The 17,170-nt window shown below is 40.1% G+C and overlaps 1 protein-coding gene across 8 annotated transcripts in view; it reads left to right on the top strand.

Moving 5' to 3' along the window:
- hdac4 (histone deacetylase 4) overlaps positions 1-16,052 on the top strand; it is a 165,994-nt gene extending 149,942 nt beyond the window's left edge. For 7 of the 8 annotated variants that reach the window (XM_060876831.1, XM_060876829.1, XM_060876836.1 and 4 more), the window contains 5 exons: positions 4,864-4,982; positions 6,421-6,554; positions 12,075-12,159; positions 12,282-12,423; positions 12,507-16,052. In XM_060876831.1, coding sequence (XP_060732814.1) covers positions 4,864-4,982; positions 6,421-6,554; positions 12,075-12,159; positions 12,282-12,423; positions 12,507-12,546 — 520 coding nt within the window. In that variant the 3' untranslated portion in view covers positions 12,547-16,052. Of the gene's footprint in view, positions 1-4,863; positions 4,983-6,420; positions 6,555-7,206; positions 7,500-12,074; positions 12,160-12,281; positions 12,424-12,506 lie in introns of those variants that run through there. The other variant, XM_060876835.1, reaches the window with a different exon arrangement.
- The last annotated feature ends 1,118 nt before the right edge of the window (positions 16,053-17,170 follow it).

Here is a 17,170-nt window from a genome sequence, read left to right as displayed (position 1 = left end):
ATGAATCACTTTTTGACAGCATGTGGTCCACTGTCCCACTTCCACTTTTTGCAATTTGTCTCGGTGCATTGCAGGAGAACCTGAGGAGGCCTTTGCTAATTAGTGCTCATAAATCTTTACCAACCGTCTCTCATGAACCTGATGTCTTTTGCAGTAGATCAGCTGCTGTTTGGGTCCTCCATTGCAAGCATTTTCCTCTCCAAGACCTTTAGTGATGATAATCGGAGGTGGATTTAGAACATTTATTTTTGATTGAGCGGATGCAGGGCTTAATAAGAAGGACCTTGGCGTGTTTCTTGTCAATTCTATCTAAAGAAGAAGACCTTCTCATATTCCAAAGCGTGTGTGTTGTAAGAGCCTCAGTTCGGATGATTTCCAAATTGGCCTGATCTCTTTTTGCTGTAGTATCATCATATCATTTAGATACAAATCCTTCTGTTGTCTTCCAACAAGTTGCTTCTGCCAAGCCGTGTTCCAGCTCTACACACAACACTCCTTCGACTTTGACTTCTTTCAAATGCACTATGCATAACAGAAAAGAGGGTAGAAGGACTATTTTACTCTCTATTCTCTGTTTGGGTTCTACATAGTTTTCACAAGGAGCTGATTGATGTTTCATATCTATAGTTTTCAAAAGGTTTCTTAGATCGGTTTGGCTCTGGCATACTTGCAGTAGCCAATGATTTGTACACATGGAACTTTATTATGCAGATTATCACTATGTTGATTTCTGGTTTTTCCTTATTAGTCAGCCAGGCTTTCACTGTAGTTTGCAAGAATACCCTGATTGGTTTTGACTTGAAATTGCAGGTCTTATCAGGCAAGGTGCCTAGTCATTTCGCAAAAAAAATATTTTTTATTAAGAGTCAAAGGGAAGAGGCACTTTACCTCAAGGACTTGGGGGAAATTTCACATGAATTTTAGGATAACTGTTGGGAAATAATATTGATGCCAATTGTTTTATGACTCAGATGGGGTAGTATGATCTTTAAAGTAAAGGGTTTTGAGGTTTTCTGATAAGCTCTTGGGAAAGAGAGGAAAGCCCATATGCTGTAAATGCATGTTCATTTGGCCCTGGGAAAGCCACTGAGTGCAGCACAGTCTGTTCTTTTAGCACTGCTTTCAGGGTACTGGCCTGCAGTAACCACTAAACACAGTGGGATACTGACAGTTGCCATTAATCCTGGCTCAGAAATGAGCTGGAAAAAGTCCAAAGAAAATTGTCCTTTTTTTTCATTTTTTTGGTTCACACTTCCCATTATCAAAACATACGCTGTTAAGGTATTTTAATGTTAAATCACAGGGTACAGTAACACTATGAATCACGAAAAATCTATATAGTAATGACTTTCCTTAAATAGTATTTTCTAATGCTGGATTATGTATTTGAAAATATTTAAAGCCGCACGCTGCATACTAGTTTCTGGTGGGGAACATTTATGGGCCTTTTAAGATTTAGCAAGGCCCTTGACTGTGTGGTAAGAAGGATGAAGACGTGTGTTCCAGACTGATGAGGGGGTCTGGGTGAATGCTTAGTGATTATTAATTCTGCTCTCTTTGGCTTTACATGGCATGCGTTCTCTTTGTGAGCCCGCTCTTCATTGGTGAGCATAGCTGAAAAGCCTAGTGGGTCTACACAGATATCACTTCTGATGTCTGTGTGTTTGCACGTCTTTGTATTTTCTTTGCATTATTGCATGTGAGGTTAGACTATAGGAAACTTGGTAGTTTAGTAAGAAAAGTTTTCGCAGCATATTCAACAGAGGGTTTTGACAAGCTGCTTTCAAGGATGTCAAACCCAAAGCTGTTTTCTTACTCCTGTGGAAAATCACACAAGTCTGAAAGACTGAGGAGAAGCGTGGAGAAGAGGGTTAAAAGGGGCTGCTTGGAATCTGTGAATTGTGAGAGATACATGGGTTCTGTGAGGGTCACATCCTGCTTTGATTTATAGTCATTACATATCTGTGTGGTCTAGACAATAATTCATCCGCTTTCTGTTCAGTAGTGTTTGCTGAGAATCACGGGTAAAGCGACAAGCAGGGTAGAAGTCCGCTGACAGTGAGCGTAGACCTAAGACTCTCGCTCCTTTCCTCATAAATCTCAGTATTCCCAATATAATTAGCAGAGCGCTTTTCTTCTTCCCAGATCAGACAGCGCATGATTCATACATGTGCTTTAATGCAGAATTTCCACTCTCGTCACCCAGCGATCATGGCTGAGGCTTACGGCAGTGCGCTGGAGCACTGAGAGTTTTGGTGGGGGGTCCATACAGGGAATGTGATGACGTGAACACTTTTGATGGGTGCATGGCGCTAGCACGTCTCACTGAGAACATCAAAGTGAGGCAGCGGGCTCGGTACCCACTCTGCTGCTGTCGCTCCAGGTTTGTGGCAGCCATCGGCATGCCTGTGGCCAGCATGTAAAGCATCAAAGCTTTTGTGCATCATGTTCCAGACACAGGAGAAACACAACCAGGCTTTGCTGTGGCTGCACAAGCGAAGTGTAGTGTCAGCAAGTGTCACCTGTGGCAGAAAGTCTGCCTGAGGCTGCAAAGAGATGGAGAAAAAGGCTCCTTTCCTGCTAATGAATACATTTTCCTTGTTTCTAGAGGTGCCTAAAATGTTGACATAAGACCATCAATGGTTAGTCAACACTTTTTCCAAAGTGAGGGCAGCTGTTGTGACACTGAACGTTTTATGTGTAGCCACAAAACAAGCCAAAACATTCAATGAGCAGAGTCACTGTTGACTGTGAAAATATGAAGTATTTTCAGCATGGAGGACTGTGATGCTCTGACCAACACTTCAGAAAACCTCTATACTTTATACCAATTTCCCCAACTCCAGGATTACTATATTCAGCTTGGAGATGTGAATGATGATGGACTGTGTGCTTGACTGGACCTCAGCCATCTTAGGAGCCAGATCTCTGTCACCAAGCCCATGCATCCAAGTGCCATGTTGGAACATGGGACAGCAAAGTACAGGTCCTGACATCTGCTGCAGAATATGTGCAGTGTTAGCCATTGGTGCTGATGCATTATACTCACATTTAAATCCAAAACATTGCTATAGCTATGGCAGCCAAGCTACCTGAACCAAATCAAATAAAGTGCATTTGTGACATGACCCCAAGCTGCAGTAACAAGACCTGTGTTACATGTACTTAAACGTGTTTGACAGTTATGGAACAGGACAGCGTTCCCCAATACAAAAATACAGCCCAAGGTTTGATGTCAGCGTTGAGCTGAATCAGAATGAGCTAGATTTATTTTAATTTTTTTATTTATTTTATATATATATATATATATATGTGTGTGTGTGTGTGTGTGTGTGTGAGATATATATAAAGAATACACTGAAGACCATGGCGGGTATTTACAGACTGACTTCAGCTGTGGTACTTGTGGACAGGTTTCAGCTGTGCAAGACCTACCCACATCTAAAGAAAAGCAACACAAAGCCAGCCTATAATCTGCCTACACCTCCACTGCAGAGTTGAGCTGTGCTCTAACCAGATCCTCAGAGAGATCTCTGACTGCAGCCCCAACAAACCCCAGGCAGATCCAGTTCCTCTCCAGCTGCAGGTCAGCTAGTGAAATGCAGCATCATAATTGTGCTTAATATAGCCTCACAGCTGGCTGTGCTTTAGGGACACTGGAACCGGCCAGCCGGAGGTTATAGTCATAAGCTTGGTCATAATATCCTCCTGCCCAGGCGATTCACATATCTCATGCTGGCGTGTTCTCTGATGTTCCTTACTCAATGATAACATTCAGTGTACTTTATGACATGAGGCTCGGACAGGAGAGCATAAGATTGTTAACTTTTATTAAAGTTCTAATAAAGAGAGGCCTGATGGGAGAGCTTTAATGCCATGTGCCATCCATGCTCAGTCTCGCTGTCATCAGGTCAGCTCCGCACACAGGGTGAGTCGAGCCGAGACGAGGAACCATGTTCATTGCAGTGGCTCTGGGCTAAGAATCACAGCCTCACCACAAAATAGGCCATTAAACCCACAGTCCTTCTTTAAATCACACATTGTTGCTGTGCATGTAACTTGAAATCAATGTAAGTTATTCCCCCTCCTTCAGAACGTAGCTGTGTGTATGCTACAGGCCAAAAGTATGGAAGCCAACTAAAGATTTGCTAGAAACCAGAGCGGATGGTAAAAATTTGAAGAAATTAGTCAATGGCTTTTAAGTGTCTATGGTTCCATGGTTGATCCAAACTACTGTACATGGTTAACTTATACATTTGTATTTGTGCAGTAACTTATGAAACTCTGTGTAGAATAAAGCAGACATCATATTCAACCAAGAGAGAAGGTCTCTCCAATTCATGCAACAAAGTGAAGAAGAGAGATTGTGTGATTTGATTGTGTGCTTTTTAGACAGACAGACAGACAGAGACAGACAGACAAGCAGACAGACAGACAGACAGACAGAGTCTCCCCACAAAAAAATTATAATAGGATAATAAAATGGCTGGGATTTTTTTTTGCACCTTTTGTTTGTTTATTCCATTTTTTAATCATTATTATTATTTTGTAAACTTCTTGTTTGTGTTGTCTTATTGATCAAAGTTAAAATAAGTTTAAATGTCTTTGTGTGATGCATTAAGTTGTATATAACTTTAGTAACATCATAATGCATTGATTTGAGAGTTTCTGTCTTGTTCCTTAGGTGGGTAAACATTTTGCATTTGTTTAACACAACCCCCATGCCTTTATTTATTTTTATTTATTTTTATTATTTTTTTTATTATTATTTTATGTGTTACACCGGTACTTTTTTATCATATGCTTGCCATTTTTATAGAACTGAGATGGATTATGGAATGTATGTCTTTATCTTCTTTGCAGAACAATAGTGATGCCTATTGCTAATGAGTTTGCGCCTGATGTGGTCCTGGTTTCATCAGGGTTTGATGCTGTGGAGGGCCACCCGTCACCACTGGGGGGATACAAACTCACAGCCAAATGTGAGTGGCCAAGCACCCTACACTACCCTGACACATTTGTACTCCAGCATACACCAGCACACAGTCTTTGCTCTCCTCCCACACACCAGGCTTTCACACAACATAACAAAACTATGAGTCATTAAAATAGAAGTCTCTCTCTCTTTCTGTTCCTCTGTTGTCTTTTTTCTTCATTTTCCGTGTTTGTATCACCTTCTTTCTTTTTTGTGGCCTGTCTGTGTGGCCTGAGAGAAAACAGGAAAATCACACACTTTTTTCCATACAGAAATATGTAGTACATCTGTCACACTGACTTGTGCACAGGACACTTAAATAAGAATTCTAGCTCTGTAAAATATTTCCTCTCATTTCTAGCTTAAGCTTAAAATATGGGAAAACATGTAAGACCCCAAGGAGTAACTTTTATCTTATTACAAATCCATCCTTATTAGTTCAGACCTCCTTTGTAGATTACATCTAACTCCAAAAATGACCTCATGTCAGTCATTATGCTAGTGGTTTAATGCCTGTGTAGTAAAGAATAAACACTGTTTTTTGTTGAGTGGAACCTTTGTTCACATTTTAGCCTGCGTTTGCACCACGTTGTTGATAAAGTCTACTTTCAATCTGATTGTGATGCAAAATGGTCTCATATCAGCCCAATAGCCTGTGACAAGTCCCATTTTCCTAGATACACACACACACGCTTATCGGGACCTCTATAGAGTCTTACATGCACACACTTGCTTATCTAGAACTTTCTGGAACCATACACGGTCACGTTTATATAGATATCTGATGAGCACGTAAACATACACATTCATGTATGTGCACACAAATGTACATAGCGATGCATGCTTTGATTGAGATCTAAGCAAAGGATTGTGCACACAGTCGCACGTTTAGTGTTAATGAACTAGACACACATTTTCTTCATACACTGTACACATAGTTGCTTTTAATGAATTTTGTGTTTAGTGCTCATTATATCTTTTGTCCATTGTGTATGTACACACTGGTTCTAATTTATTGTACCATGTTGTCCAGGCAGATCACAGAACCATATCTCTCCTCCCTTTGTCTTTCACTCTCTTTTTCTTTCCTGAGAGCTGCAAGGGAATGGAGCGTGGAGTATTTGGGCCCTAAACCGGCTTCTTTAGAGAAGTCAGAGTTGGTTAGAATAGTATGCATACAGTCAAACAAAGATCAAAAGCAGCTTAGAGCCAAAACACTGAGCCACATTTATTAAAATGAAGCCTGCTTTTTATTATATCTTTAGGCCCACTAAATCCTGGGTGCCTTCTTTACAAAAGAAAGAATATGATGTAATACCCTTCTTTTCCTCCTTCTCTTTTTTTCCCTTTTGCCTCGTCCTTGGCTCCTTTGATGGAAGGCCAAGTGGTAAAGCTCTGGGGTAAGCTCTAAACACCACTCACACTTCCGTTCTCATTCTCTTCAGGTTTTGGCTACCTGACCAAGCAGCTGATGGGCCTTGCCGGCGGCCGCCTGGTGCTCGCCCTCGAGGGGGGTCACGACCTCACTGCCATCTGCGATGCGTCTGAAGCATGTGTTTCTGCTTTGCTAGGAAACGAGGTAAGAACGTACTGTAGAGCTGCACAAAATAGGGTCAGGTATTATAGTGCGGTAAAGGAGTATAGATGCCCCTTCCGTCTGACTGAGAATATGAACTTAATTATAGGGCATGCTGAAGCATTCAACAATAAATGTTTTTTATTCTGAGTACATTGTTGGGAACACAATTGTAGCCAGGTTTTGTAACCACAGTGTAGCCGGGACTTGAGACACTGTAGTCTCATTTCCATAGAAAGATTTACATCACACTAGAAAAGAACTCAACACAAGAAATCTCTTATTGTAACATAAAAATTAAAGTCTCTCTGCACAGTTTGTTATGGATAAAAGAATGGATTTAACCATTTTTTTTATAAAGTGTAAGTATCATGTTAACCAGCGATTAACAATTATAATTCAGCTCCAACAGATGACTTCAGAAATACAGTGTATTCTTTGTTTTGTGGCTTATTTCGGTTTTCTTCTCTTTTCTTTTTCTTAACATTAGCCATTTGGTCAAGATATTGTAATATGCAAATCAATAATCCTGCTCTCTTAATTTTTTGTTTATACAACGTTATGGTCCCTTCCAATTTTTTTTTTTTCTGCCAATCATGTATTTCCTCTCCCTGTTCTGCAACCTTTGCTCGTTTGTCTCATCTTTGCTGTACAGTGTAAGAAGAAGCTCCCACTGCAGAGGAGTAACAAGAGTCAAGTTGAAAAATTGGAGGTTAATTGTGGAAGTGTGTTCCCTCTTGAACAAGCTGTTCTCTGTGATTCATGGCACACAAAGGATTACACTCAGTAAAATGAGGGTTTTACTTTTCTCTCAAGCTGATGGCTAGAATTGTGTATTTGGCTACGATATATCGAAGTTGTTCCCAGCATGGAAGATTATTCTTTTTAAACAGAACAAAGATTGCACACAAAGATTTTAGGACCATGCGTAATGTGTTGTATGGTGCTAGGTTTAGCACACAGTAACGCTCCAAATAGGTTCGTTCTTGTTCAAGGTTATGTATATAATTGACAAGACAGCTACAGATACAGCCCTAATTCTTGGGACATGAAGTAGTTCATGGGCATGCCTTTATGGTGGTTACTTTAATTGGCTGAAGAGAAAAGCTGCTGAAGCCATCTGCTTTGCCCCTGAGAGACCTTTCAGAAAATGTGAAATCTGAAGTCAGCCTAGCTCCAATTCTTGGGCTGGCTTTACAATTTTTTTAAGCAGGCTAAGATGAGCATTGTTAACAGAGCATGATTGTCATCATGAGTTCATGAGATTGTCATCATTTTCTGAGTCGGCTTAAATGAAGACATTGTCAGCGTTTATCTTTTGAGATGAGCTTGTGTATATATGTCTTAGCCCCACAGGCCTCTGAGACATTAAGGAGTGGATGCTTGATGTGCACAAAGTTGGTCGACAGCTTAATGTTAAACAATTTATCTAATTGGATCCCAACTTGGAGATCAGTGTATCAAATATGGCACTATTAAGGGTCTGCAGGAGACAGGAAACAAGGATCAGGTGAAAAAAGACTGAAAATGGAAGACAGAAATGGAGACAGCAGCCAAGAGAAAAAGAGTGGGATTGTTGTTAAAAATAGAGCTACCACTGATCCAAAAAACATCACTGCTGCTCTGTGGATATGTTTTAGACGCCTACATTGATCATTCACCTTGGGGGTGTGATGGGTGTAGAATATTCGTTACAGTATAGTTAGGACCCCCATTTGGAATCATTTAAAGTCAAACGGAAGCTGTCATCATAAAACTGCCTTATTACAGAGTTATTGAGAGATATTGCTGTGCAATTTTTAGTGCCCTCAAACATGCTTCTCTCTCTCACATTATCACATACCTCCAAACTAAAATAACGTCACTGCTGTGACATTAAGATCACCAACCTTCCACATCATCTCAGTTCAACCCATCTCGGCTCATTAGCCGAGTCCAAATGCTTTGCAGCCATGCAGAATAGCTACACACATTGTGTGCCATATTCAGACATGCATGATTAATAAGCAACACTGATGTTTTTAGTGGCACGTGTTCATCGGAAATCTGGCAGGGGTTTTCTCCATATTCAAACAAATGAAAATCAGCCATACGTTTTATTTGATGACCCGAGCAACACGTGAAAAACCCAAACTTGATAACAGATCAAGTAAACAGAGAGTATGGCCTGTAATCAGAATTTCAGGAAGCAAGTGTTTTATCACGGTCTTTACAAAGGCTTTAGTGTAATAGAGTTGGAATGCAGGCCACTGATTCGTGATGAGGCAGATAGAACAAGAGAGGGAGTGTGTATATGTGTGGGTACACAAACACACTAGAGTGTGTTGAATACTCTTATGGGAGCACAGCTGCTTCGACTAGCCTGAGCCCTAAATTAACCCATCATACTCATACATTCTCAAGCACACACATTTTAATCAGATTTATGGAGACCTCTCCTTGCTGTCTCCTCATGATGATCTTTATAGAGAAGGAAGGTGGGGATGGTTTCCTCCTGCCTTCTCCTGTGTGACTGGTCATTATATCAAGCGTTTTACTGTCTGCTCCAGTGTGAGAAATATGCCCTTTTATTGGAAGGTAAGGCAGTAAAGACTCACTCTCTCTGCTATAATGAGGATTGTGTTACCTCCCCCAAAATAAATATTTCAGACTGAGAGAGATGGCTGGCAATAAACCTTGACACCATTATCTTTTTTTTTTTTTTTCTTTTGTTGTTGTTTTTTTTTTCCACTTCAGCTTTTCAGTGACTAATTGAAAGCCATTTCAGGTTAAATAGCTCATGAATGATGCATGAGCTCTGACGATAGTCAACTCTGAACTCATGACTAATTGGTGAATGTGCGCTAGCAGATGTTGCACTCAAACTTGTGGTTCCTAGTAATTATTTGATAAACAACAACTTAATAGGCTAATTATTACCAGTCACTGATGAAGTTATCCATGTGTTTACCTAGCAGTTACTGTAAACATGTACAGTATGTTTTTATCTCCGAGTCCCTGCTCCAGTTCTACCCTGTGGAAATGCAAACCAAGGTCACAAATAACTTCATGTAAAGTCATTCTGCAAATGAAACATAATATACAGTAATCAGTTAAGGCAGACCTTGGAATGTTTGTAATAACACAATAATGAGCAATACCATGAAATGTAGAGAATTTATGTAATGTTCTTAAATGTTTATATCCTACATTTTCTTAAATCTGTGTAAGTCTCTTGGGGCTTTGGGTTGTTACTGGATCTTCTTCCAGGTTTGGTTTCTTACTTACTTTTTAAATCGGTATCCTTGGTTTACATTGCTTTTAAGAAGAGGATATATTTGGTACCATCTTAACAAAGGTTATTTCTTATCTTTGAATCTGTATGGCTCCTCTCACTTGGTTTGGTGAGTTGGAGGAACTCCAATAAACCCCTGTGTCATAGGGACGGCCTTGCATTCCATACCTGCCGAGCTGCTTGGAGAGTGCTGACAAGACCCATTAAAGTTTATAGCAATGCACCATAGTCATCTTTCAAACTGATGGACAGACTGGCCCCCATGGCCTGTGCCAGAGCAGGCAAGGGTTCCATTCTCAGCAGGGTCTTCAAGAGGGATGGGGCAATGGGAGGAGTAGGTTGGGGTTAGTGGGTCGAGGCTATGTTGGGGTGCAATGAGAGATTTCTGACAGAATGTGAGGAGTTTGACTGAGGCTGGAAGTGAGCTACAGGGAAGCAGCACAGCAGGGCATCATGAGTAGATGACCACCTGGCTTTACAAACACAGAGATGACTGATTACCTTACCACATGGGATTATGCACATGGGCACAATTCATGCCTGTTTAAGTGAAAGCATAGCCTTCCCCACACTGAATTGTCTGTTACGGTGTGCCCTTTAGACTACAGGTGCCAAACTTGACAACAGGGCTGGGCACTCTTCTGTTAGAGCTTGCCATACCTCCAGTCTGCTTAATTCCAGTGGCTCAACACTGAGCTCTATTGTTTGGCATGGGTGCTCTGTCAGCCAGCCACATCCCTTGGGCTCCACTTCAGCCCCACATTTAACCCTGGCTTTTTTTTTCATCTGCTTTTGCAAGGTACTGAACGTGCATGGCAGATGTCCACAAGCCAAGCATGAACACTTTTAAATTTAGTTCTTCTTTATTTGTAGATTATTGTTTGATTAGGAGAAACAGTGTTGTATTTGTATGGGACTGGAACTCACTGTACTTGTAATTCTCTTGTGGTATATGGAAGGAGTGTTCTTAATCTCTCCTTTCTTGGCTGCCTGTTCTGGAAAGGGCATGTCTCTGTTTCCTTTCCTGCTTTTCTCCTTGGACATGGTATTAACCTCTAGTTTAATGTATATGTATTTTTCTTTTTTTTTTTTTACATTGGCATACTTTTTAATTCAGAATCTGCTTGTATGTCGGACCTGTCTTCTTTATTTACATTTTTACATGAAAAGATTTTGGCCATCACAGCTTTAAAGGCATGGAAATCCACATCACTTATGGAATTTTTGTCTCCTTGCCCTTTTTATTGGGCTCTGGCCACAATTGTGCCCTTGTAGTTTCACAAGGAACAAAACAGAGTATTGTGGACTGTGTGCGCTGAGCCTGAATTGTTAGAAGTGAAGTGTCGAGCGCATCTGGAAGTCTTAACTTGGTCATACCTAAAGACCACAGTATTCTTGCAGCCATATCACAGATTAGTGCCAGGTAGTGTAAGCCTGCCAAACAGACAGCAGTCCAGCAGACAACCCTGCCAAACAGACACCTGTCCTACAGGTAACCTTGCCAACTAGATTCATGTCTCACAGATAAACTTGCCAGTCCTGCAGCTTATCCTGTCATATGGGCACCAGTAAATAACACTGTCAGACAGACACCAGAACCTCGGATAACCCTGCTAAAGAGATCCCAGTCAAACACCTGTCCTGCAAACAATCCTGCCAAACAGACACCAGTCCTGCAGATAACCTTGCCAAATGGACCATATTCCTAGAGATAACACTGTCAAACAATAAGATAAAATAACCCTGCAAGACACAATTGCTGCCTATGGGTGGACAAAGGTAAATTGTTAGCATTATTTCTAGGAGATGTTCAGAAGTCCAAGAGTCCATAACTGGTGATTTTGGTGTGTAAATGCTCTCACCAGTCTGCTACAGTATTGACATACCCTAATTGTGAATGTGTCAGCTTAATTGTATGCCATTTAAAAAGGCCAATGAGCATGATCTTTCAAAGAGGTTTCTCTGTTTGAAAGAGCAAAAACCCCAGGTTTTTTAAGCCACCGTTTTCAAAATGGGGTAAAATCCACTTCTGCAGCTAATCCTACCAAGCTGTCACCAGTACTGCTGCTGAATAACAGCTGAAATGGTTCAGATGAATGCAGGACTTTCACCTAGCTGTTGTTTTGGCAGTTATAAAGTTGTTTGTTGAAATAAAGTGAGAAACATTAAAAGGTTAAAGACTGTATGCATATTAGGGCTATTGAGCCCTGAATACTGTCAGTGTGTGACGTGTCATCTCTTTTCCATAGTTGGAACCACTACCTGAGAAGGTTCTTCAACAAAGGCCAAATCTCAATGCTGTGCGCTCCATGGAGAAAGTTGTGGAAGCTCATAGTAAGAGGACCTCTTGTATTTATGTTCAAAACCAAAATTTTGATTGTTTAATTTCTTGACTGGACAATCTCTGTAGTTCATGATGATTCTAAGCATTGTGTTTTGCTCAATGTTTGTTGAAGGTAAGCACTGGCGCTGTCTGCAGCGTAGTGTTTCAACGCTGGGCTACTCCCTGATTGAAGCTCAGAAGTGTGAGACAGAGGAGGCTGAGACTGTAACCGCCATGGCCTCATTGTCGGTAGCCACCAAGAACATGGGGAAAAGGTAGGTTCTGTTGTTGAACTGCAGTGGTGTCAATGTAAGTGGTGTAGTCTGTGACAAATAATGTGTATGTCTTTGTGTCTCAGGTCCGAAGAGGAGCCAATGGAGGAAGAACCACCACTGTAGATGACAGGTGACCAACTTGACTGGGTGACCTCCTTGGCTCACAGCCTCTCACTGGTGTGTGACCTCACTCTGCTCTCTCCATATGTTTCATTTTGGCCGCTTCAGGCTCCATGGCACCGCCGCCTCCGAGTGCCTTTTCAGCACAGAAAGCAAAACAGACCGAAGACATCTCCAAAAAAAAAAAATCCAAGCACACCAGTGTGGAAAACCTCCGCAGTTTTAGTCTGTCTCTGTCTAGAGCAGGGTGTGTCCAGGCCTCCCTTCTGCTCTGTCCACACAGATGCCTGCTTTCAAACAGGATGTGGACTTGCGTCTCACTGCTAGAAGCGAGAGCTGGTGCTTTCAGACAAACTCTTCTTTTCATGGCCACTAACGTCCGCATGGTTTTAACTGTGGGCATTGTCATGGCTGTGTCTTCGTCTGGTTTTATTTCTTGTCTCCTTTGGTTTTTTTATTTGGTTTGTCTTTTCTTGAGGAGGGAAAAGTGACTGGTGCTGTTTCATTCCGAATTGGGAAATTTTTTGAAAGTTACTTCTGGATGCTTTGTGAGATGGTTGAGAGGAGAGGCCGGAGACATGGGCAAGGGTGGAAGAGAGGTAGAAAATGTAGAGGATGTGTGGAAGAAGGCTGGCGAAGCAGCTTGTCTGAAACCCCTCTAACACACACACACAAGAGAGACACTGAGAGCTTGTGCCTTTTTTACAGAGCGGTGGATTTAATGATGATTTGAGAAGAACATTGCCTTAAACTAGTTCCATAAGGGGAAGGCCATCGGGTCCTTCTGCCCCCTCCTCCATTTTTTTTCCAGGAGCGGAATGGCTGGAGGCCCGAAGGACAGAAAGCCCTTTGCATGTTTACCAGGAATGTCCTGCAGACTTGTGCGTGTCTCACACACATTATCATCATTTTATTGGCAATTTATTTTCCTCTGCATTTTTTCAATACTTGCTTTGGACTTAACTTTTAAATAACTAAGAAGGTAGTTGCCAGCCATATCCAGGCAAACATTGTTGGAGTAGTTTTCAATTGATTTCTTTACTTTACAGAGCAAGTGCAGCCCAATGTAGCTACTTGTTCAAATTCTATGACCAAATCTATACATCCATCTCCGTTAACTCGCATGCACTGTTACTGAACACCATTCCCAGTAGACCAGTAGAGGAACGCAAACTAAAAGCATGAGATCTAACCAGTACTTCAGTGCCACTAACTGCAGGTGTACATGATAGGACTGTTAACACGTTTATCTTCTTCTACAACTTTGTGGTTTATGAGAAAAGTTGAATGATTGAACTATTTATATTTTTCATGTATTTCTCACAGCAGACATTAGACTTTTTATAGTAATGAATGTCACAGTGTTCATATTCAGATTCAATTAACAGTGCTAGCTAATCACCGATAATAACCTTCTGTCCAGATGGCCACTTTTCATTGGCATCTTTCAAATATGAGCATAAGGGCTGGAAAACTATTTTAAAAATATACCATTGAGCCTTCAGATGTTAGAGCAGACAGATTCGGTGCTGGTGCCCAGAGTGAGGTTTCCTGCATTCCTAGCAGCACGGCCACTGACATCCCTGCAGATTTCACCACAGGCAGGTGCAACTGTCTGAGAGTGTGTGTTTGTGTGTGTTTGTGTGTGGGTGTGCGTGTTACACAATCCAGGAAGTAATCAGACCACCAGCCTTCACCCTGTTAATGATGCTAAAACCATAGAGATGGCTGTGACACTCCTCGCATGAGTCTCTGAGCTGAGTGCATACTGTAGGTATGGAGCACCTGCATGGCAGCATATGTATGCATTTTAATGATCCATTTACCTGTGTGTGTGTATATATACATATATACAAGCATGCTTTCTGACAACTTCATTCACTTTGACACTGAACACATCACACTGTGGACTGATGTAGATGGGCTAATTTGTTTGAAAACCCCAACTTATGTTCAGCCTCATGGCAACTACCTTTGTCATTGTATGAACTTACAATTCTATTTTTTATTTTATTTTTTATATTCTCATATGAAAGATGGGAGAAGGGCGTATTAACGAAGGAGACATGACTTAAAGTCACAATTGTTCTTAATGTCTTATTGGTATACCGCATGACTACTCCATTCTGCCAGTTTTGTCTGTTTATTCTTTTTTTTTATCATCTCAAATATTTTTATACTTATTTTATTTGTTGTTGTTTTGTTTTTAGTTTTTGATTATTGTTCCCCTGTTACACTCTGTACAGTTGACAATGCTGTTTTACATGCTTAATGATCGTAGTTCTTCTCTTAGAGAGCAGCCTTTTACACACATGCTGGGGTTCTGGTTTTCTGGTTTTGGGAGGGTGAAATTGAGATTTTTACTTTGTATAATGATTCCAACAATTGTGTATTTACTATATGTTCTGTTTATAGTAGATTTATATATATATATATATGAAAAAATGATCTATAGATATATATTATAAAAAAAATTACAATCATGTTTGAAAAAAATTGGAAGTGCAAGGTGATATGCTCATATGATATCTGCTCAGTGTACACTCTCTTCTCTCCTCCTGGCTGCTGTTGGTTTAGCACTGCAATGGTTCTACATTTACAATCTTATGGCACTTCATAATGCAGCGACTTTTAATGCATAATATCTACTGAAAACACAAGCTACAGTCTTGCTCAGTGAATGTTCTGGCAAGTTTGTTAGTTTAGACCAAATGAAATTTAGTTCTCTTTTTGATGCATCCAAATTCTCTGTGCAGTTGATTGTGTATTACGCAGCTGCTTGACTTAAAAGCACTTGAAGTAAGATTTACTTATTGTTGTACTGTGGCATGATCACTAACAAAAAAAAACAAAACGCTGCAGTGTTTCTTAATTTGTCACGGCTCAGTAATTTTACTGAATGATCCCTACTAAAAATGTCCATGATTGAGAGTTTCGCAGAAGCTTTAATCAGTGTTTTTAATGAAGTAGCGGTCCTGACGGCACACTTGACCAGAACTCACACATCACTCTGCAACAACAGTCTGAACTATAGCAGCCATTTTCTTTCTTCTGTTGTCTTTTTTTCCAGTCTCAAACTAAATTTTTGTATACCTGTTTTTATTTTTATTTTTTTTACCCAGCATTCAGATAAATAACAAAAAATCAAAACACACATTCCATTTATTTTGATTTTGTTCCCATTTAGTTGACCATTTGTCATTCCTGCTAATTTGCCATTGAATCTGGGCCTAGCTTGTTTATTCAAAGGCCCGGGTAAATTTCTGTATCGTTCTCTTTCCTCCACCTCTGCATGGTTTGTGTCGGCATGCCTGTCTGTCCTTGTAACATATTTGCACAACCGATGAGCACTGTAGGACGAGATTTTTGCAGCATCGGAGAACGGCTTGGGACACGACTGCTTTCTTGTCTGTTCTGTGATCAGGAAGCAGGAAGAACGATGCTCCTTGTGTCCAACATGTGCTTTTTACTTGTTAAAAAAAAAAAAATGAAAAAAAAAAAAAAAATAAGGAATAGAAAAAGCTAAACAATTTCAAAACATTTGAATATTTTACAAAACAAAACTATCTAGCACTTGTGACATACAGACAACAGATTTTATTGTATTTATGTAGAACTTTGTTTTAGGTGAACTACACACTACATATTATGCCTGTGTTATTTTATACACACACACACACACACACACACACATTTATATATATTTATATATATATGTGTATATGTACATACATATATATGTGTATATATATACGTGTATATATATATATACGTATATATATATATATATATATATATATATATATATATATATATATATATATATATATATATATATATATATATATATATAATCCCCTCCTTTGGATGTATTTTTGGGTTGAGCGGAGAGCATCTGGAGTCATCAAAGGGCTTTTTCCAGATGTTTGACAGGTATGTCATCCTCAGCCTGTACTTCCCTTTACAGCCAGTAATATATCTATGACCACTGTGGCTCGAGAGCAGTTCTAGGTTTACAGACGTAAGAAATGCATATTATTTTTATCACTTTGTTTTGATTTCGTTTCCATTGTTACAGAAGACATTTTCTTGGGACCTTTGCTCTAACATTTGTCTTTGACATCAACTATAAAGTATCTTGTTTTGGAAAACCACAATGTATTGTTGTTTTATTACACAACCACATTTGCTCAAAAACAATTTCTTGGAAAAGAAGCATTTACATACACATCACCTACTTTATTAGAAACACCTGTACACCTGCTCAATCATGCACTTATCTAATCGGCTCTAATCAGCCAATCGTGTGGCAGCATCGTAATCCAAAAAAAATATATGCTGATACAAGTCGAGCTTTAGTTAATGTTCACATCAAACATTAGAATGAAAAACTGGGATCTCCTGAGATTTTCACCAACAGCAGTCTCTAGAGGTCACACAGAATGGTTCCCTGTGAACAGAGCATCTACAGGCTGGAACACCTTGTTAGAGAGAGATCAGAGGGGAACGACCAGACCCAGGAGTTCAGCAGCTTCTAAAACACTCAGACCAGCCCATCTGGTATCAACATCTATGCCACTATCAAAGTCACAGAGATCACTTTTTTTCTTTCTGCTGTTTAATGTAA

This window comes from Tachysurus vachellii, chromosome 8, assembly GCF_030014155.1.
Source record: "Tachysurus vachellii isolate PV-2020 chromosome 8, HZAU_Pvac_v1, whole genome shotgun sequence".
Classification (NCBI taxonomy): Eukaryota; Metazoa; Chordata; class Actinopteri; order Siluriformes; family Bagridae; genus Tachysurus; species Tachysurus vachellii.
Note: the sequence above shows the minus strand (reverse complement) of the source record. Positions and strands in the feature narration are given on the sequence as shown.